A 23,495-nucleotide genomic window follows, 5' to 3' on the forward strand; every position below is an offset into this window, starting at 1 on the left:
CCTCCTGAGATTCTAATGCATCAAAAATTTTAACATGTAATATCATAATGCCTTCTAAGATTGGGATTCTTTAAATTTGTATATCAAATTGTGAAGGACCAATTCTTGAAGATATTCCCAACCCTCACATACTACGCTCCTTATGTATATCACTCAAAGTCCTGGCAGGAAACAGATGGCACACTCGAGCTGGCTAATTAAAGACAGTTTAACAAAGGGACGATTTATAAAGATGCAATAGGAAATAGGAAAAAAACAACAAGAAATCGATCAGGTACCTGAAAGGACAAAGCAGCCAGAGTTGTTATTATCTCTAAGCTAGAAGAAGCAAATAGAAGTTATCAAAAACTGGAGGGGGTAGCTTAACAGAGAGGGTCACCTGTCAGGAGGTGTCATCTTCAGTAAGTGACACAGCTAATCATGGTAGTAACCTGGCAGGAAAGGAGCCAGCAGAATAAATATCCAAATGTCCTCTTTCTGATATCCTGCCGGTGGTATCCTGGTCAAACCGAATCAGAGGACAAGAGAACCTACTAATACAACGTATATAGGTCAGCCCCCAGGATATGAGGCAGGGTAAAAGATGACTGAGAGGATACAGAGAGGCAGAACAAAGGTATCCATCACCCACCTCCCTGCCACTTCGGCATGAAATGTAGTGAAAATCACCTTTCAGTTTGGGAATAGCATGGTGGGAGTTTCTCATCAGCGGAACTAGAAAGCAGTTTGTATACTGAGGCATCTGTGGGGGAAAAGGAACACATTATGCAGACACTCGGACATGTTATAAGGTAAGAGAAATATTTATTTAATTTTACACAAGAACGAGCTTATACTGAACAAATTCAACCAAATAATATTAAGTGCAGTAAAACAAGGAAATAAGGATGACATCTCTTGTTAGAAAATATTAAGTAACCATGCCTGTGCATTATTTTTATCATGACAATAACTCGTTTCAGATTTCTTCTCAGAGTGTATACTGTACATATAACATGTTATAGCTTCTTTGCTTTGCTTCGGAAAACAGAATTCGTTCACTGCCTTACATTTTATTTTTTGTAGTGAAGAACTGAACTGATTTGTGAAGATTCTGATCTAGAGGAAAATTTTCTGCACCAGTGAAGCTAGAGGCTTCCAAAGCTCCCGTAAGCTCAGGGTTTACATCCAGAGGTCGTGATGTCATGGTGTGTATTTCACACGCATTCTTTTACATGCCAACGTCAGATGCAGTTGAGGTGGAATTCTGGTCTAGTTTTGCCCCAAGAAGTTTCCTTTTGTGATTTTCTCAAGCTCCACAAATTTCATAATTGAAAGTTTACTCAGCTATTAACAATGCCGCACTTAGCTGCCCACAAATCATCCACTTCAATTTTTTTTTTGGTCTTTTTAATGAAAGAACATTCTTTAAACAGAAATTTCCAGTGAGACAGTTAACTTCACAGTTCCTGAAGGCACTGTGGATCCACTGAGCAACAGATGTGGCCATTCTAGAGAAGAGAGGGGAAAAAAAGCATGGTATTACTTTTTAAGCCATTAGTCAATATTCATCGATTGGTACACATAACGTAACTGAATGGTTTATTTGTTATTTATGTGCCCCTGAAAGTTCAATGGCTCAATCACTTTTCATGCCTCTACTGTTGCAGAACAAACTATGGCCAGTTATTTGTGGCAAATCATAAGCTAGCTTTATTTACCCCATGGCACTCTCTTAGCTCACATTTGTTGTTTTATTTACTCATTCACAAAATAAGCATTGAGTAAATTGAGCCTGAGATATGCTGATGAATGAATAAAGCAGATATGGTCACTACCCTCATAGGACAGGGCTTATAGGTTTTTGGGGGGGAAATTAATAAGCAAATGTACAATCAAAAATTGTGAAAAGTGCTAGAAAACAAACAAACTAGGTGATGTCATGAGATTAATAAATGTCTGGCTACTTAGATTGGGTGGCCAGAGTAGACTTCTCTGTAGAAGTGATGTTTAAACCAAGACCTCAAGACAGATCTGTGAAAAGGTAGGCCAAGAGCACAGGGAACAGAATGAATAAAAGGCTTTAACGTGAAAAGAGTTTTGCGTAGTTAAGAAACCTAAAACGGTTTGGTCTGGGTGAGAATTTTAAGTTGGTGAAGAAAACAGTGTAGAGATGAGGCATGAAAAATAGTCAAGGAAGAGCCAGATATGCATAATTAGTTTTTTTTGTTTGTTTGTTTTGTTTTTTGCTGTACGCGGGCCTCACTGTTGTGGCCTCTCCCGTTGCGGAGCACAGGCTCCGGACACGCAGGCTCAGCGGCCATGGCTCACGGGCCCAGCCGCTCCGCGGCACATGGGATCTTCCCAGACCGGGACACGAACCCTTGCCCCCTGCATTGGCAGGCGGACTCTCAACCACTGTGCCACCAGGGACGCCCCCATAATTAGTTTTTATAACAAAGTACCAAAAGAGTATGGTGTATTACAGAGAGGAAAAAAATTTGTATCTTGTTCTTTTGAATCCTTGTGCTCTTACTTTCTTCCACTGACTAGCTAATAATAATGAAAATGTTAGTATTGTTACTACAATCATAAGATGATAATACCCTTCTACTTTCTGAGTGCGTACTCTGTGTCAGATACTTTGCCAGGCACTTTAAATACATTATCTAATTTCAACCTCAGAGCATTCCCAGTAGGATCACTATTAATAGTCATGTTTTTTTAGGTTCACAAATTGAAGATCAGAAAGCTTAAATATCACGGCCCAAATCACAAAGCTAATATAATGGTACAGCTGGGATTAAAATTCAGGTTAGTCTGACTCTAAAACTCATCTTCTATTTGATATATTCTCTCAGATAATTGACTTTAGATGATTGAAAATGTATCAGACCTTAATATGATAAAACCAAAAGGGTCTGTTCATGTAAGATAAAACTTAAGAAAGGACTTTGGTACTTTAGCCTTTGTTGAAGCTTACCGAATGAGGGAAAAGCCAGTCTATATCCAAGAAGAGTATTATCAATTTAACTTAATCCTCTTGTCTTTTTAAATTGTTATTAAGCAGAGTTCTTATTCTGACAGCAAAAGAAGGTGACATCCATCTCTTGGATCTCTAGCTGCATTTTAAAGCTCTGTCATTATGCTCAGAGGCAGAGGTTTTCTGGCCATAACCTAGTGACATGATCTTTCCCAATCCATTGACCCAATGAAGGGAGGGGTGTACCAGTTCCTGAGAATATCAGTTTCTCAAATTGTATGGATTTTGAGCAGAAAGAGAGTTAGGGAATGTTTGGAGTATGAGTATGTTGTAGGAAGAGAAGGTATATTTTCCAAGTCTTCCAGTAGTGTTTTTCTTATTCCATATCAATTCTGCTATAGCAAAATAAATGCTCTACAGAGCATGTCATTGGAAGCTCCCCAATTAGGGAAACATAGCTCATACAAGAAAGATTGATAAAATATTCCACTGGGGTTCCTGTTTCAGTAATACCAGAGTTACTTATTTAAGACTATCAACTGACTATCCCTCCTATGGATAACTATAAAGTTTGGACAAAATATAAAAACTATTTAAAGCAATGGAGAGTGACTAAAAGCAGGTAGACACTGGAGGAGTTTCAATCTTTAAAAGAAGATGTACTGTTTGAGATTCATTTTTACCTGGCATTTTCCCTTAGGGCACTCCTAGTCTGTGACGCTTAGGATAACTATAACTCAAGCAGAAAGCCACAATCTGATAGGGCCCACATGTCAGAGGACAACATTTAGGGCTCTGTTGGGCTGCCAGAGTGGCTGGAAATTCAGAAGGAAATGTCTAGAAAGGAGGGAGTGAATCAGCATGTCAACTCCCCTCAAATCTGTGGCGGGTCTTTGAATTGCAGAGGAGACTCTAAAGAGACAATCAGAGAGTCACAGCTTGAAGTTTGAAAGATTTGAGCAGATATTTCAGACGCTGCTCACTGTGGGTTTAAAATCTATGTCCTGCCAAGTTAGAAGGGACTGATAAAAAATTCAGGCTTTCCATTGAAAGCCCAAAAGGGCCATGATTAGGAAGAAAATGATGTCTCAAGATTAAGAGATTCACCCTAAAAGTAAGGGTACACCTGGAATAGACCCACCTAACCAATGTAAAGCCCAGCCTTTCCAACTGAAGATGACTGGCCAGTAATTTACAATCTGCTAGAACAAAAATAGTCTTCAGAAGAAGCTAATAGAATGTAGGGTCTATACTACGTATTATCCACAATATCCAGTAAGCCATAAACATTACTAGACATGTGAAGAAAAACAGAAAAAAGTGACTCCTCACCAAGAGAAAAACTAGTGAATAGAAATGACTCAAAGTTAATCCAGATGGTAAAGACTAGAAAGTAGCTATTACTAATATGTACAAAGATGTAAAAAAAAAGATGGTCATAATGAATGATAAAACATGGTAAGTTACAACAGAGAAATGAAACTATAAATAGAATTAAATAAAAATTCTGGAACTGAAAAGTGCAATATTTGAAATGAAAAATTCATTGGATGGGTTTAACAGCAGATTAAAGATGGCAGAAGAAACAGTTAATAAATTTAAAAAAATAGAAATTATCCAATCTTTTAAAAAAAGAGAAAAAGATTGAAATAAAAATAGAACCTCAGTGACCTTCAAGATAATATTAAACCATATAACATGTGTAATTGGAGTCGCAGAAGAATAGGAGGGAAATAATGTGGCAGACCAAATATCCGAAGAAACAATGGCCAAATTTTTCTGAAATTTGATGAAAATAATCTACTTAGATACTCAAAAAGCCCAGCAAATACCAAAGAGGAAAAAAAATAAAAATAAAAAACATACTTAAGTGCATCATAGTCAAAATTCTAAAAACCAAAGATACAGAAAGAATCATGAAAGGAGACAGAGGAGAAAAATAAGACATATTACATATAAGGGAACAAAAGTACAAATGATAGCTGAATCCTTATCAAAATAATAGAAACTAGAAAACAGTAGAGTACCACCTTTAAAGTGCTGGGACAAATCTGTCAATCCTGAATTCTATATTTAGTTAAATATCCTTCAAAAATAAAGACATTTTCAAATAAATGTAAGTTGAGAGAATTTGTGGCCAGTGTATCTGCAATATGGAAAATGCTAAAGGAAGTTATTCAAGATAAAGGGAAATAACACTAGATGGAGATTAACATGTGTGAGAAGAAATGAAGAGCACAAGAAATGGTAAATATGTGGATAAATATAAATATAAAATAAATATAAAATTAAAATATAGCATTTTTTCTTCTATTAATTTGCTTCAAAGATATTTGACTTATTAAAGCAAAAATATTGACAGTAATACAGATTTTTAGAGTTTATAGTATACATAGTTATAAATATATAATTATTATAGTGCAAAGGTTAGAGGAATGGGATTATATTATTCCAAAGTTCTTACATTTTATATGAATTAGTATAATATTAAATCTTATTATACTGTAATAAATGAATGATATATGTTACAACTCCTATACCAACAACTAAAACAATCATAAAAAGAGTTATAGTTAAGAATTCAAAAGAACAAGTAAAATTGAATAATATAAAAAATATTAACAAATAGATGATTAAGAATACAAAAAATAGACGGAACAAGTAGAAAACAAATGGCAAAATGGTGGCCCCAAATCCACCAACATCAAAAACAATATTAAATGGACTAACACTTCAATTAAAAGCCAGAGATTGTCACACTGGATACAAAAGTGAGAACTATTTATACATTATCTATAAAAAACGCACTTTAAATATAAAACCATAGATAGGTTGAAAGTGGATGAATCAAAACAATATACCATGTGGCTACAAAAGTACCAGACAATGGACTTCCCTGGTGGTGCAGTGGATAAGGCTCCATGATCCCAATGCAGGGGGCCTGGGTTCGATCTCTGGCAAAGGAACTAGATCCCACATGCATGCTGCAACTAAGAGTTTGCATGCCACAACTAAGAAGGCTGCCTGCCACAACTAAGGAGCCCACGTGTTGCAACTAAGGAGCTGGCAAGCCGCAATTAAGGAGACTGCCGGCTGCAACTAAGACCCGGTTCAACTAAATAAATGAATGAATATTAAAAAAAAAAAAGTACCAGTCAAAATTGACTTCAAGTCTAGAAGCCTTGCTAGAGATAAGGAGGCACATTGCATAATGATAAACTGGTCAATTCACCATTAGATATAAAAGAATACATACTATGTGACCCACTTATATGAAATTTTTAAATAGGAAAATAAATTTACTATAATGAAATAAAATTGAGGTTTCCTATGAGAAGTAGATATTGTCTGGAAGGGGACAAAAAGGTACTTGCTAGATTGCTGGAAATATTCTATATTTTGATTCATCAAGCTTATAAAATTATATACAAAATAACTATGCATTTCACCTTAACAAACATTACCTTGATAAAAACTAGAATAAAAAGTGACCCACTGAAACTTAGGTTGCTAGGAACAGTAACCACCTACTGTCATAACTAATTATAAAATCTATTTTTATGTAGTAACACAGTAAGTTTCCTTAACACCTTGTTATTTCTGGCTATATTTATTGGTAAAGAAGTCATCATCACTCTTTGCATGGTAAACTCTATAACATTAAGATTAGAAGACAGCTGACTTTTGGCTTTCAGTAAAATGTTTATATATGATATATATAATGTATAATATATTTTACTCTTATTTATATTTAATATATTTATTATTTACTTATCAATATATGGTATTAATATGTTTATAAATTACACATACTATAGATATAATAAATATATGTAATTATATATTCATGTATAATATGTGGCTATAAATAATCTATATAAAAATTAATAATTTTAAATCCCACTATTATCAATATTTTAGTATGTCCTAATAGAATTCACTTCATATTCCTTTATTTTCAACCTTCTTGTAATCAAAGTGCATATGTAATCACACATAGTATTTTTATCTTAATTTTTATTATAAGCATTGTTAGTATACAAATAATTGAATAATGCAATCATATAATTACATATTATATAATTATGATATAATGTTATATGTTACAGAGTTGCCATAATTTATTTAACCCATTTTTCCTTTGTTGGATATTTTGATTTCTTCCATGATTCTGCGTGCCAATTAATGTTGAGGTTAATATTATGATGCATATAGTTTGCTCCATATTTTAGATTATTTATTTAGGTTGGATTCTCAGACCCAGGATTAGTAGGATCTTCTGGACATTTCTGTGGGGAGGGGGAGTGGGCAAGGATATGTATGTGTGGTTCTTGACATGTATTTTTCAATGTCACTAACATTGCATAAGAATTACAATTCCAGTACACCTCTGCCAGCATTGGAAATTATGGTGAAATATTTTTTTACCGTAGTATGTGAAAATAATAATTCATTATGTCGGTTTATATTTAAGTGTCAATTATTTAAAACACTTATTTCCTCTTTTATTTTTTGCAGTATTACATGACAGTCTATGTTTATATTTTTATTTTTTTAACATCTTTATTGGAGTATAATTGCTTTACAATGGTGTGTTAGTTTCTGCTTTATAACAAAGTGAATCAGTTACACATATACATATGTGCCCATATCTCTTCCTTCTTGCATCTCCCTCCCACCAACCCTCCCTATCCCACCCCTCTAGGTGGTCACAAACCACCTAGCTAATCTCCCTGTGCTATGCAGCTGCTTCCCACTAGCTATCTATTTTACGTTTGGTAGTGTATATATGTCCATGCCACTCTCTCACTTTGTCACAGATTACCCTTCCCCCTCCCCACATCCTCACGACCATGCTCTAGTAGGACTCTGTCTCTTTATTCCCGTCTTACCCCTGGTTATTCGTGACTTTTTGTTTTTCTTAGATTCCACATATATGTGTTAGCATATGGTATTTGTCTTTCTCTTTCTGACTTACTTCACTCTGTATGACAGACTCTAGGTCCATCCACCTCACTACAAATAACTCAATTTTGTTTCTTTTTTATGGCTGAGCAATATTCCATTGTATATATGTGCCACTTCTTCTTTATCCATTCATCCGATGATGGACACTTAGGATGTTTCCATGTCCTGACAATTGTAAATAGAGCTGCAATGAACATTTTTGGTACATGACTCTTTTTGAATTATGGTTTTCTCAGGGTATATGCCCAGTAGCGGGATTGCTGGGTCGTATGGCAGTTCTATATGAAGCTTTTTAAGGAACTTCCATACTCTTCTCCATAGTGGCTGTATCAATTTACATTCCCACCAACAGTGCAAGAGGGTTCCCTTTTCTACACACCCTCTCCAGCATTTATTGTTTCTAGATTTTTTGATGATGGCCATTCTGACCAGTGTGAAATAATATCTCATTGTAGTTTTGATTTGCATTTCTCTAATGATTAATGATGTTGAGCATTCTTCCATGTGTTTGTTGGCAATCTGTATGTCTTCTTTGGAGAAATGTCTATTTAGGTCTTCTGCCCATTTTTGGATTGGGTTGTTGGTCTTTCTGATATTGAGCTGCATGAGCTGCTTGTAAATTTTGGAGATTAATCCTTTGTCAGTTGCTTCATTTGCAAATATTTTCTCCCATTCTGAGGGTTGTCTTTTGGTCTTGTTTATGGTTTCCTTTGCTGTGCAAAAGCTTTTAAGCTTCATTAGGTCCCATTTGTTTATTTTTGTTTTTATTTCCATTTCTCTAGGAGGTGGGTCAAAAAGGATCTTGCTGTGATTTATGTCATAGAGTGTTCTGCCTATGTTTTCCTCTAAGAGTTTGATTGTGTCTGGCCTTACATTTAGGTCTTTAATCCATTTTGAGTTTATTTTTGTGTATGGTGTCAGGAAGTGTTCTAATTTCATACTTTTACATATACCTGTCCAGTTTTCCCAGCACCACTTACTGAAGAGGCTGTCTTTTCTCCACTGTATATTCTTGCCTCCTTTATCAAAGATAAGGTGACCATATGTGCATGTGTTTATCTATGGGCTTTCTATCCTGTTCCATTGATCTATACTTCTGTTTTTGTGCCAGTACCATACTGTCTTGATTACTGTAGCTTTGTAGTATAGCTCGAAGTCAGGGAGCCTGATAACTCCAGCTCCATTTCTTGTTCTCAAGATTGCTTTGGCTATTCACGGTCTTTTGTGTTTCCATACAAATTGTGAAATTTTTTCTTCTAGTTCTGTAAAAAATGCCAGTGGTAGTGTGATAGCGATTGCATTGAATCTGTAGATTGCTTTGGGTAGTAGAGTCATTTTCACAATGTGGATTCTTGCAATCCAAGAACATGATATATCTCTCCAACTATTTGTATCATCTTTAATTTCTTTCATCAGTGTCTTATAATTTTCTGCATGCAGGTCTTTTGTCTCCTTAGGCAGCTTTATTCCTAGATATTTTATTCTTTTTGTTGCACTGGTAAATGGAAGTGTTTTCTTAATTTCACTTTCAGATTTTTCATCAATAGTGTATAAGAATGCAAGAGATTTCTGTGCATTAATTTTGTATCCTGTTACTTTACCAAGTTCATTGATTAGCTCTAGTAGTTTTCTGGTAGCATCTTTAGGATTCTCTATGTATAGTGTTATGTCATCTGCAAACAGTGACAGCTTTACTTCTTCTCCGATTTGGGTTCCTTTTATTTCCTTTTCTTCTCTGATTGCTGTGGCTAAAACTTCCAAAACCACGTAGAATATCAGTGCTGAGAGTGAGCAACCTTGTCTTGTTCCTGATCTTAGTGGAAATGGTTTCAGTTTTTCACCCTTGAGGATGATCTTGGCTGTGGGTTTGTCATATATGGCCTTTGTTACGTTGAGGTAAGTTCCCTCTATGCCTACTTTCTGCAGGGCTTTTATCATAAATGGGTGTTGAATTTTGTCGAAAGCTTTCTGTGCATCTATTGAGATGATCATATGGTTTTTATTCTTCAATTTGTTAATATGGTGTATCACGTTGATTGATATGCGTATATTGAAGAATCCTTGCATTCCTGGGTAAACCTCACTTGATCATGGTGCATGATCCTTTTAATGTGCTGTTGGATTCTGTTTGCTAGTATTTTGTTGAGGATTTTTGCATCTATGTTCATCAGTGATATTGGCCTGTAGTTTTCTTTCTTTGTGACATCTTTGTCTGGTTTTGGTATCAGGGTGATGGTGGCCTCGCAGAATGAGTTTGGGAGTGTTCCTCCCTCTGCTATATTTTGGAAGAGTTTGAGAAGGATAGGTGTTAGCTCTTCTCTAAATGTTTGATAGAATTCGCCTGTGAAGCCATCTGGTCCTGGGCTTTTGTTTGTTGGAAGATTTTTAATCACAGTTTCAATTTCAGTGTTTGTGATTGGTCTGTTCATATTTTCTATTTCTTCCTGATTCAGTCTTGGCGCATTTCTAAGAACTTGTCCATTTCTTCCAGGTTGTCCACTTTATTGGCCTAGAGTTGCTTGTAATCATCTCTCATGCTCCTTTTATTTCTGCAGTGTCAGTTGTTACTTCTCCTTTTTCATTTCTAATTCTATTGATTTGAGTCCTCTCCCTTTTTTTCTTGATGAGTCTGGCTAATGGTTTATCAATTTTGTTTATCTTCTCAAAGAACCAGCTTTTAGTTTTATTGATCCTTGCTGTCATTTCCTTCATTTATTTTCATTTATTTCTGATCTGATCTTTATGATTTCTTTCCTTCTGCTAACTTTGGGGGTTTTTTGTTCTTCTTTCTCTAATTGCTTTAGGTACAAGGTTAGGTTGTTTATTTGAGATGTTTCCTGTTTCTTAAGGTAGGATTGTATTGCTATAAACTTCCCTCTTAGAATTGCTTTTGCTGCATCCCATAGATTTTGTGTCGTCGTGTCTCCATTGTCATTTGTTTCTAGATATTTTTTGATTTCCTCTTTGATTTCTTCAGTGATCACTTCGTTATTAAGTAGTGTATTGTTTAGTCTCCATGTGTTTGTATTTTTTACAGATCTTTTCCTGTAATTGACATCTAGTTTCATAGCGTTGTGGTTGGAAAAGATACTTGATACCATTTCAATTTCCTTAATATTACCAAGGCTAGATTTGTGACCCAAGATATGATCTGTCCTGGAGAATGTTCCATGAGTACTTGAGAAAAATGTGTATTCTGTTGTTTTTGGATGGAATGTCCTATAAATATCAATTAAGTCCAGCTTGTTTAATGTATCATTTAATGTTTATGTTTCCTTATTTATTTTCATTTTGGATGATCTGTCCATTGGTGAAAGTGGGGTGTTAAAGTCCCCTACTATGATTGTGTTACTGTCGTTTTCCCCTTTTATGGCTCTTAGTATTTGCCTTATGTACTGAGGTGCATAAATATTTACAATTGTTATCTTCTTCTTGGATCGATCCCTTGATCATTTTGTAGTGTTCTTCTTTGTCTCTTGTAATAGTCTTTATTTTAAAGTCTATTTTGTCTGATATGAGAATTGCTACTCCAGCTTTCTTTTGATTTCCATTTACATGGAATATCTTTTTCCATCCCCTCACTTTCAGTCTGTATGTGTCCCTAGGTCTGAAGTGAGTCTCTTGTAGACAGCACATATATGGGTCTTGTTTTTGTATTCATTCAGCCAGTCTCTGTCTTTTGGTGGGAGCATTTAATCCATTTACATTTAAGGTAATTATCGATATGAATGTTCCTATTGCCATTTTCTTAATTGTTTTGGGTGTGTTATTGTAGGTCTTTTCCTTCTCTTGTGTTTCCGGCCTAGAGAAGTTCCTTTAGCATTTGTTGTAGAGCTGGTTTGGTGGTGCTGAACTCTCTCAGCTTTTGCTTGTCTGTAAAGGTTTTAATTTCTCCATCAAATCTGAATGAGATCCTTGTTGGGTAGAGTAATCTTGGTTGTAGGTTTTTCTCCTTCATCACTTTAAATATGCCCTGCTAGTCCCTTCTGCCTTGCAGAGTTTCTGCTGAAAGATCAGCTGTTAACCTTATGGGGATTCCCTTGTGTGTTATTTGTTGTTTTTCCCTTGCTGCTTTTAATATGTTTTCTTTGTAGTTAACTTTTGACAGTTTGATTAATATGTGTCTTGGTGTATTTCTCCTTGGATTTATCCTGTATGGGACTCTCTGTGCTTCCTGGACTTGATTAACTATTTCCTTTCCCATATTAGGGATGTTTTCAACTATAATCTCTTCAAATATTTTCTCAGTCCCTTTCTTTTTCTCTTTTTCTTCTGGGACCCCTATTATTCGAATGTTGGTGCATTTAATGTTTTCCCAGAGGTGTCTGAGACTGTCCTCAGTTCTTTTCATTCTTTTTTCTTTATTCTGCTCTGCAGTAGCTATTTCCACTATTTTATTTTCCAAGTCACTTATCTGTTCTTCTGCCTCAGTTATTCTGCTATTGATCCCTTCTAGAGTATTTTTAATTTCATTTATTGTGTTGTTCATCATTTCTTGTGTTCTCTTTAGTTGTTGTAGGTCCTTGATAAATGTTTCTTGCATTTTCTCTATTCTATTTCCAGGATTTTGGGTCTTTACTATCATTATTCTGAATTCTTTTTCAGGTGGTGTGCCTATTTCCTCTTCATTTGTTAAGTCTGGTGGGTTTTTACCTTGCTCCTTCAACTGCTGTGTGTTTTTCTGTCTTCTCATTTTGCTGAAGTTACTGTGTTTGGAGTCTCCTTTTTGCATGCTGCATGTTCGTAGTTCCTGTTGTTTTTGGTGTCTGTCCCCAGTGGGTAATGTTGGTTCAGTGGGTTGTGTAGGTTTCCTGGTGGAGGGGAATAGTGCCTGTGTTCTGGTGGATGAGGCTGGATCTTGTCTTTCTGGTGGGCAGGTCCACATCTGGTGGTGTGTTTTGGGGTGTCTGTGGTCTTATTATGATTTTAGGCAGCCTCTCTGCTAATGGATGGAGCTGTGTTCCTGTCTTGCTAGTTGTTTGGCATAGGGTGTACCAGCACTGTAGCTTGTTGGTCGTTGAGTGGAGCTGGGTCTTGGCGTTGAGATGTAGATCTCTGGGAGATTTTCGCCATGTGATATTACGTTGAGCTGGGTGGTCTCTTGTGGACCAGTGTCTTGAAGTTGGCTCTCCCACCTCAGAGGCACAGCCCTGCCATCTGGCTGGAGCAGCAAAAGCCTGTCCTCCACACAGCTCAGAATAAAAGGGAGAAAAAAAGAAAGAAAAAGAAAGAAAGAGAGGAAGGAAGGAAGGAAGGAAGAAAGAAAGAATAAAATAAAGTAATAAAAAGTAAAATAAAGTTATTAAAATAAAAAGTCATTATTAAGAAAAAAAATTTTTAAAGTAAAAAAAAAAATAAACAACGGACGGACGGAACCCTAGGACAAATGGCGAAAGCAAAGCTATACGGACAAAATCTCACACAGAAGCATACACATACACACTCACAAAAAGAGGAAAAGGGGAAAAAATAGTCTATCTTGTTCTCAAAGTCCACCTCCTCAATTTGGGATGATTTGTTGTCTATTCAGGTATTCCACAGATGCATGGTACATCAAGTTGATTGTGGAGGTTCAATCCACTGCTTCTGAGGCTGCTGGGAGAGATTTCCTTTTCTCTTCTTTTTTCGCACAGCTCCCAGGGTTCAGCTTTGGATCTGGCCCCACCTCTGTGGGTAGGTCGCCTGAGGGCGTCTGTTCTTCTCTCAGACAGGACCGGGTTAAAGGAGCAGCTGACTTGGGGGCTCTGGCTCAGTCAGGCCAGGGGGAAGGAAGGGTACGGATGCGGGGCAAGCCTGTGGCGGCAGAGGCCAACGTGACGTTGCAACAGCCTGAGGTGCACCCAGCATTCTCCCGGGGAAGTTGTCCCTGGATCCCGGGACCCTGGCAATGGCGGGCTGCACAGGCTCCCCGAAGGGAGGTGTGGATAGTGACCTGTGTTTGCACACAGGCTTCTTGATGGTGGCGGCAGCAGCAGCCTTAGCATCTCATGCCCGTCTCTGGGGTCTGCGCTGTTAGCTGCGGCTCGCTCCTGTCTCTGGAGCTCCTTTAAGCAGTGCTCTTAATCCCCTCTCCTCGCGCACCAGGAAACAAAGAGACAAGAAAAAGTCTTGCCTCTTTGGCAGGTCCAGACTTTTTCCCAGACTCCCTCCCGGCTAGCCGTGGTTCACTAACCCCCTGCAGGCTGTGCTCACGCCGCCAACCCCAGTCCTCTCCCTGCGCTCTGACCGAAGCCCGAGCCTCAGCTCCCAGCCCCGCCTGCCCCAGCCGGTGAGCAGACAAGCCTCTCGGGCTGGTGAGTGCTGGTCGGCACTGATCCTCTGTGCAGGAATCTCTCCGCTTTGCCCTCTGTACCCCTGTTGCTGTGCTCTCCTCTGTGGCTCCGAAGCTTCCCCCATCCGCCACCCACAGTCTCCACCTGCGAAAAGGCTTCTAGTGTGTGGAAACCTTTCCTCCTTCACAGCTCCCTCCCACTGGTGCAGGTCCCGTCCCTATTCTTTTGTCTCGGTTTATTCTTTTTTCTTTTGCCCTACCCAGATACGTGGGGAGGTTCTTGCCTTTTGGGAGGTCTGAGGTCTTCTGCTAGCGTTCAGTAGGTGTTCTGTAGGACCTGTTCCACGTGTAGATGTATTTCTGATGTATCTGTGGGGAGGAAGGTGATCTCCGTGTCTTACTCTTCCGCCATCTTCTCAAATCCTATTGATTTCCTCTTTTTTGATAGCTGTATTCTTTAGTGAATTGTTTATTCATCCTTTGTTGACTTATTTATGGGGAAATAAGTATTTTTAAATTAATTTTCATATATTTTTAATCTAATAAAGAAATCATATCTGTTGAAAAAATTTTTCTAGTTACTAGTTGTGATCTATTTTGCTAATTTTGTTTATCTATAGAAGCTCTAAATTTTCTTTGAGGTAGATTTTATCACTTTTAAATTAGAAAAGGCATAGTCCTTCAAGAATTTTGATAAATATTTGATAATTTATCTTTGCTTTATTTTTAATATTTAGCACTTTTTCCACAAGGAATTTGTTTTGATACATAATATAATAGTATATACAACTGACATCCTTCAAACTGCTGTCCAGTCATTCCAGTATTTATAGAATAAGCCTTTCTTCTTCTTTTGATTTGCGAAGCTCTCCTGATCACATATTAAAGTATTCATTATAATATTGCTCATTAATGGGGTATTTCTTTCCTTAGATAGATTTAGTTATCTATTCTAATTTTAGCACAGATGTCCACTTTCCAAACTTTAAGTTTATGATTTCTAATAGATGAAGGCAACATTTAGAAAGTTACGAGCTTCATCCTCATGAAACTATTTTTTTCCATACCTCAATTATCTCAGTATTACATCTAGTCTCCCCAGGAGTTAAAAGTGGCCCTCTGGTTTCCAATTTCCCAAGTGTCCCACTCAGTGATAATTTATTAAAGGGAATGACCCTCTAATAGCTCCTCCCTCTTTATTTCTCAACTGGGTACATCCCTCTTTATCGTCCGGAGCTCAAAACATAATTGCCTGAAAGCTCTCTGACCCATCATAAGGGTGTGTAGTCTCTATTATATTTAGGAAAGAAAAAATTAGTAATTCCTTTCTGATGCAAGAATTCAACTTCTGAGTGCAGGAAACATTTTTTTTTAACCTAAGCAAATTACATTTGAAGAGATCTTTAAAAAGGGAAGGGAAACTCTTCACTCTATTTCTCCCAGCTAACTCTTAATTCCTCAGGAAGTAAAACTGGTTCATGCGTTGTACAGCCTCTTAGCACAGTGCAACTTTCCTTTAGAGCATCCATCAGAGTTTCTAATGTTGTCTTTATCTGTTTCATGACTTAATTAATGTTTCTATACTCCACTACCTACAATAATAATAGTCAACATTTATTGAGCACTTGCTCTGAATGCATATGAAATGTGTAGGAAACTTTGTATGGATCTTCTCACTTAATTCTTATAGCAACTTTCTCAAGTAGGTACTATAATTATTCCTAGGTAAGTATTATTATTATTCCCATTTTCAGATGAGAAAGATGGAGCCACAGAGAGATTAATAAATATCCCTTGAGGTGACATTGCTAGTGAGGTTGACCAGGCTTTCAATCCAGGTAGCCTGATTCCAGATGCCACATTCTTCACCTCTAGGCCAGCGCCTTCCAATACAATATTCTGCGATGATAGAAAGGTTCTCTATATATGCTATCTAATATGATAGCCACTAGCATGTGTGAGCATTTGAAATGTAGCTAGTGTGACTGAGGATTGGATTTTTAACTTAATTTCAGTGAATTTAAATAGCCATGTGTGGTTACTGGCTACTGTACTGGACAGCAGAGCTCTAGAAAGCTGCTGGGCAAAAATTTCCAGGAACGATTGTACCCATTTTTGCTTATCATTCTACCCTGGTTCTGGCACAATACCCCACATAATTTGTATTTATTGACTAAAACAAATAACTCAGAAGTGGTAGGATGGGGAGATGATAAGCGAAAACGGTGCTCTGAAAGCACCAAATTGTAAAGGATGCTCACCTCCAATTAAATCTCTCAAGCTTGTTTGGCATAAGTTTCATTTTTAAAATAGCACAAAATAAACATAATAAGATGAGTATTAGGGATTCATTTGGTAACACTGAGGATATTCTTATAACTCATACTTAATAAGAAGGGAAGAGGGAAATGGCATCAAATAGTAACCTCTGAGAATCGGCACTTATCTGACAAGAAATGAATTTAATGTCAAAATACATTTTCTGGACTATATTTCTACCATGAGCCAAAAAATCCTAGTAGTTGTTTGTAAGGTGGTGAATGACAAGCTCATTCACACTCTTTTCCCCAGAAAACACTCTAATGTTTTTCTGCCTATTACTGAATGCATCTTTCTTGTTGGAAGTATCTGTCTGAGCTATATCTGGTGTTTTACATTCTATCACCTGGTATATGTATTTGTTGTCATTGCTCAGAACAATAATCTAACAGTTAGATTAAGAGTGTAAAGAGACTCAACTCTACTTGGTAATTAAATGTCAGCAAGTATTTCCCTATTGGTCATGAATGCTGAAGTTTCTAGATAATGCACCATTAAATGTACACAAATGTACTCATATCAAATGTATATAGGGAGGGTGGGAGGGAGGCTCAAGAGGGAGGGGATATGGGGACATATGTATGCATGTGGCTGATTCACTTTGGTGTACAACAGAAACTAACACAGTATTGTGAAGCAATTATACTCCAGTAAAGATCTATTTAAAAAAATGTATATTAAAACAGCACTGCATATACATTATTAGTAACTTTTAGTAGTAAAAGTAACTTCCAAATGTGCTAATGCACTTTTAGAAAACTGCAATAAATGTTCCCTGAAAAGCTGTGCTTGATTGACAAATTACATTAATTGAAAGAGCTAGAAATTTTGGTTTGAAACAGATAATAGCATCTCAAAACTTAAAGCATTTCACATTTCTTTGTCCTGTTACATCAAGGCACTCTAGTAAGAAATTTGTACTACATGAATCTGAATGAAATTGCTCTATTGAAAAAAAAAATTTAAATGGAAATGCTCACTTAAAGAACCAGAGCAGTTATAGATATTTGGCTGTGCTATGGTGGGAAAAATCTGACATCTTTGCTTTCTTCTTGTTAAGCTTTCCAGATTATTTACTTAGTTCTAGTGTTGATTCTAATGCTTTCAACTTTGTCACCATCTGTGAATTCTATATACTCTGTCTACATTACCAGTATTTCTATTCTCAGTGAAGTAAAAGGCACAATGCTCTATTTTCCTATGAGAATAAAAAGAAAACTCTTTATAATGATTTTTTCTCCAGCCGTAGGAATAAAATATGGTAAACAACAGATCTTAAATTTTTCAACTCAGTGTAACTCACCACCACAAACCAAGAAATATGCCCATTTTTGCCATATTGATTTTCACTTTGGAAAACGTAATATGTTCACTTTGTTGATATATCTTATCTCATAAAAGGACTAGATAAAAATCAATAAAATAATATTGTCTTCTATCATGAAAGAAACATGAAGTTTGGTGTTGTACTATTTTTTTTTAAGATGTGTACAGTTAGATGCTTTAGGGCAATTTATGTAGGTTCTTTCGGTTCTGGTGATATTAGTAACCCATCATTCTGGTTTCTGACCAAGCATCTCCTTCTCCCTGAATATGCATTAGAGGATGCACAGGACAGTCAGCCTTGGCACTAATAAAGCTGAGTGGCCCTCCTCCCATCTCTGTTTGAACAGTAAATAGGAAAGAAGATGCTTCCCATTGGCCAGGTTAAGCACATTAGTGTCTGTGAATCCTGGGTGCAGCTGGCCAAGTGCTCCCTACTTGAATATAATGAATGGGCTTTACCTTGCACTGGCAGAGAGTACACTCAGTGCCATGTTTGATCCAAGAGGACCCAGTGAAGCGAACCACATTCATCTCGTCCAGGCAAGTTTTGGTGATGTCATTACGGATGGTGTCGGCCTGGCAAGGGTCGGTGACACAGCGCGGGCAGCACTCATTCTCTAGGAGGACACTGAATTCACACTCCACCTCTGGGCAAGGCAGGGGCCAACAGTCAACTTCCCCTTGCTATAAGGAAAGCAGATGAACAAGGGCAAAGGGAGGGGGAGGGAGGGCGTGGAGGGAGGTGAGGAGGGAGAGAGCACAGTGTTTACCGAATACTCAATTGATTTGATGGACATTTATACTCAGACCTTCACAGCTATGAATCTTGCAGGGAATCCACAAAATCCCTATCAGAGAGATGAGACCTGTACTGCAGATGGATTATAAAACAGTCTTCAGGAGTTAAACAAGAACAACAGTAAAGGAAAGCAAAAACTCTTTCTCTTAAAACAAACAAATTTGCATGCGCTTCTCTTTCCCATGACAAAGGAGAACTGTTTACTACAGAAGAGGTTTTTACTTAGTTTCTGCCTAGGAGATACTTTTTTCGTTTTTACTATCTTTTCCCCCTACCTTCTCATTTATTCCCTTCTGCAAAAACAAAGTTTTGTTCACTGACAAGAAAGTAAACTGAAATATGAAGGAAATTTGACAGTTTTTCTTTGTTCATTTATACGTTCCTCAGTGTAGGGACTTTGGAAAAAACAAAACGGAACTAGGAGCTGATTTCAGTCTTTTTTATTCCACATGAGAAAATTGTGTGAATTGGATCTTTTTAAAATTTAGTTCCCACCTGTTTCCTATTTTCTTCATAATTCTGAGTCTCAGGGTCTTGGAGATGAAAGCAGCCTTCAGGTACAGAAACTGACCTTGCTCTTTCAATTGATTTTGGGGTTGAAAGTATAAAAAGGAAGCAACAAACAAGCATTGCCTTAAAAATATCTTCACACAAATAGAAAGGAAATTAGTCCTAACTTTAAAAGTAGCATCTGTGAAACTTTCTTCTATAAAGACATATAGACCAATTTTCCTTTTTATTTACACCACTAGAAAGAAACAAGAAATTTGGTTAAATGAAAAAATGATTGGTATTTTCCTTATCAAGTCTTCATTTTCTTTTTAACCTATTGTTTCCAGTAGAAGTTTCATAAATATATACATTCCATTCTAAGATTCTAGTATTTATTGCATATCCATATTATGTGTTAAACAGGGTGCCCACCAGAACAGCACTGACAGTAATAATCTTTAGAAAGAAAAAAAAGTGTGTTTTTTTTGTTTTTGTTTTCTTACATCTAAGCATAATTGATAGAAATGGATGAACAAAAGGTTTATTGGAAAAAGTGATTTTTTTTGAATGCCATTATTCTGTTCATAACTGTCTCTAAGTAAACCTAAGCTGAGAAGCCAGGAGAGCCTTTTCTTCTTTTGAGCTCTGGCGATAGTCCTGAAAGACTGACATGACATGGTGTACCACATCTACCCCCAGATATTCCTTCTCAGGCTCTGAATGCATAACCATCACCGTATCATCCTAACCAGGTTCACTTTTTGTAACTCCGAACACTATGGCCAGGTACCAAATATCAGTGCAGGGGGCAGGGCAAGGTTGTTTTACGATTTCAATTCTGGGTTTAAACGTTTCCCTGAATTTCACGTAGCTGAACTTACCAAGCAGCGGCACTGCTGGCAATTCTGGACCCAGGTGTCACCACTATTGTACAAGGTTTCCCCATTTTGATGGAGGCACTGACTGCTCAGCCTTGGGTCACATTCGGGGCAGCAGAAAAGATCAACCGTGGGATTCTCACAGTCACAGACCATCCGTCGACACATTACAAATCCATTCTGTATGACAAGGGAAAAAAAGCAGTTACCAAAAACCTCCATTTCTCAATATACTAACATCATATGTATGTGTGTATCTGTGTATGTGTACATGTGTATATACACACACAGATATACATTTTATATATATTACATACTATATCTATAATCTCAGATGTTGATTTGGAAGTTGAGATAACTCACACTGTTTACCCAATATAACTGATTTTCTTTAAAATTCCATTTTGTAGCTAACACCCAGAAATTACTTAAGCTGGAGAACTTCCAATTTTCTTTCCACACATTACTCTTTAAATGACTTGACTGGAAAGAAAATTTTCAGAACTAACCAGTTAAAATAACCACTGCATGGCTCTTATGTGTAAATAAATTGTGTATGTATACATAAATATACATTTACTTGTTTATTAATATAGTAATTTGAATACTAACTAAATTTTGTTTTGTGTGAGGGTTTATATTTGGTGGCTAGTCAACAAGTTTTACATATTATTAAGTTTCTAGAATATTTTAACCTTATGATTTGTACAAGCTGTTATCAATTTCTTTAATAATAGTTGAGTCCTTGGTATTATTCATTTAACTATAATTTAAATGTCTATCATCAACTGGGTACACATAATAGAACACCTCTCTAAAAGTGAAATATAACCCAAATAGATATTTTTCACTTACAGGCCATAGCATATTCATTATGGTTTCATTTATGCATTCATTCAAACATGATATTGTGACTATAGAAACATTAGCATAGTTAGAAACAAAATTTTACCATATGAATAAATAAACACATTGTGGTATTTCCATACAATGGAATACTATTTAGTAATAAAAAGGAATGGGTTACTGATATGTGTAATGAATATAAATGAATGTCAAAACATAATGCTGAGAGAAAGAAGTCAGACACAAAAGAGTATGGACAGTCTTCCCTTGGTATCGTGGATACTAAAATCCGTGGATGCTCAAGTCCCTTATATTAAATGGCATAGTATTTGCACATAACCTATGCACACCCTCCCGTTTACTTTAAATTATCTCTAGATTACTTATAACATCTAATACAATGTAAATATTATGTAAACAGTTGCTGGTTGTGGGGGAAATTAAAGTTTTGCTTTTTTGGAACTTTCTGGAATTTTTTTTACCAAATATTTTTAATCCACAGTTGGTTGAATCCATGGATGGGGACCCTGCAGATACGGAAGGCCAACTGTGTTATATGATTCCATTTATATGACGCTCTAGAAAATACAAATCTAATCTATAGAAACTGGAAGCAGTGCTTGCTTGAGGCTAGGGCTATGGGACTAAGAACAGACTGAGGCAACATTTTGGGTAGGTAAAAATGTTCTATTAATTGAGTGATGGTTAAATGGACGTATGCATTTGTCTAAGTTCATCAAGCTGTACACTTGAAATATATGCAAATTACACCTCGATAAAAATGGTTACAATGTTTTGTTTATACTAACCTGACATGAGCACACAGAGCACCTGTCATTTTCCAACACCCAAATCTGACCATTGTGCTTAACTTTTCCATCATGGATGCAGTCCCCTGTGCAATTCTTTCCATGAGGACATCGGCAATCATATCCACCATCCAAGTTAAAGCAAATGGTATCATTGGCACAGCTGTGCCTCCCGGTCCCACACTCGTCAATATCTACAGCCAAGAAAAGACAGCAGGCAATGTGCTTAGAATATGCTCCGTTTCAAACAACTGCAATCAGGCAAGTTGTCTCCTGACATAAAGCATTCAACTGGAAATTAATTTTCATCTTACTGGCATGCATTTCCTATTAATGCCGACTAAAGCAATGTTAATGATCTAGGGATATCACACAAAAATATTATCATGCTTAGTTTCAAACACCAAATAACCTTGGCTAGATTTTTAACTTTTATATCTCTGTAAATACCATTAGGCTTTATGAAACATTTATATTTTTTTGAAAGTTACGAATAGGACTCAATGTTTCAAACACAAACAGTTTGGCAGTGGAAATTCTAAAAGTGTCTATTTTTTTTAATTGAAGAAATCATCCTCAGTGTTAAAATGGTGCTTACAGAAAATCCTTTCTTAGTGGGAAATGAAATGTCATGGAAGACCTGAGGCATTTTTATTCAGTTTCAAGCCCTGTTCTCACAGCTGTGTCACCCATATGTAAGCTCTTTCCAGTGTACTGCCCAGGTGTTCTTCCCTTAACAGTCCAGGCATTTTCACACTGTCCTTACACCCTGCCTCTCACCCATGGAAGGGCAAGTGACCATAAGCAATTACCATCTCTCGCAGATAGAATCCCCCAGTTCTTAACTTTTCCATTTCAGATCGTTTCATCTCCTGCCTCAGTTGGCAGCTTCCCATTCTTCACCTGACCTCACCTATTCCACGGCAATCACAACCAAAGCATTTTCATACAGATGAAAAGCAAACATATGTTGACCCAGAGATCAGGTCCATATGAAGATATGAGATTCATTTTATTTATCCGCACCATTTAAAGGTCACAAGACAAAATACATTTCAGGGATATTGTATGAGTGGCAGTAAGGAGTTATTTCCTTTTTCATCTGAGTAAAGGTCAAGAAAGAAAGAATTAAATCACAGAAGGAAAAGTGGGTTAGAGAAGATGGAATATATAGCTTTTAACTAGAAGAACTGTACACTGATTTCCCTTCAAAATTGTAGAGCATAGTAACTACCTTAAATGGTTTGATTTCAACATTGTTGGGGACATGAACTGTTCAAGATTATACTTTAGCCACATTTAAATTCTTAAATACTTAAATTCTGTCATATATGTTTTCCTGAAAATAAGTTACATGATTACTTCTCTCTATGTACTTTGATTTTTATTAGTTCCCATATCAATAAAACCAATGAACTGAGATGACAGCTGAAAAGGTTTCTATTATAACTACAGTAAACTTTATTATCACTTGATTTGTCCAGGATAATACTGCTTATAATTAAAAACTATGATCAAAAAAATAACTCTCAGCCAGCATGAGGATATATTAAAATTTTAAAATATACATTTTTATATATAGATATAGATAGATAGATATATACATACATGTATATCAGATCAGAAAAAAATTTTCTCTTGGTAATAGAAATGAATTTTGTAAAACACATCTATATTTGGTCTAATCCAAATAATAAGGTATCTTTGATGAGTTGATATTTGTCTCCCATTAAGTATTTATGGTAAGCAAGAAAAACATTAACCATAGTTGTTTGGTCTCTTTTTTTTTTTTTTTTTTTTTTTTTTTTTTTTTTTTTTCCCCAAA

At 36.5% G+C, this 23,495-nt stretch overlaps 1 protein-coding gene across 1 annotated transcript in view; it reads right to left on the reverse strand.

The window, feature by feature from the left end:
- Positions 1-784: 784 nt before the first annotated feature.
- The window catches only part of LOC103068894 (protein kinase C-binding protein NELL2-like), a 25,224-nt gene continuing 2,513 nt past the window's right edge, over positions 785-23,495 (reverse strand). The window contains exons 2-5 of the mRNA XM_007454520.1: positions 21,671-21,864; positions 20,019-20,195; positions 18,306-18,530; positions 785-1,490 (exon numbers count right to left, since the gene is read on the reverse strand). Coding sequence (XP_007454582.1) covers positions 1,440-1,490; positions 18,306-18,530; positions 20,019-20,195; positions 21,671-21,864 — 647 coding nt within the window. The 3' untranslated portion in view covers positions 785-1,439. The remainder of the gene's footprint in view (positions 1,491-18,305; positions 18,531-20,018; positions 20,196-21,670; positions 21,865-23,495) is intronic.

Source organism: Lipotes vexillifer, unplaced genomic scaffold (genome assembly GCF_000442215.2).
Source record: "Lipotes vexillifer unplaced genomic scaffold, Lipotes_vexillifer_v1.1 scaffold1506, whole genome shotgun sequence".
Lineage (NCBI taxonomy): Eukaryota > Metazoa > Chordata > Mammalia > Artiodactyla > Lipotidae > Lipotes > Lipotes vexillifer.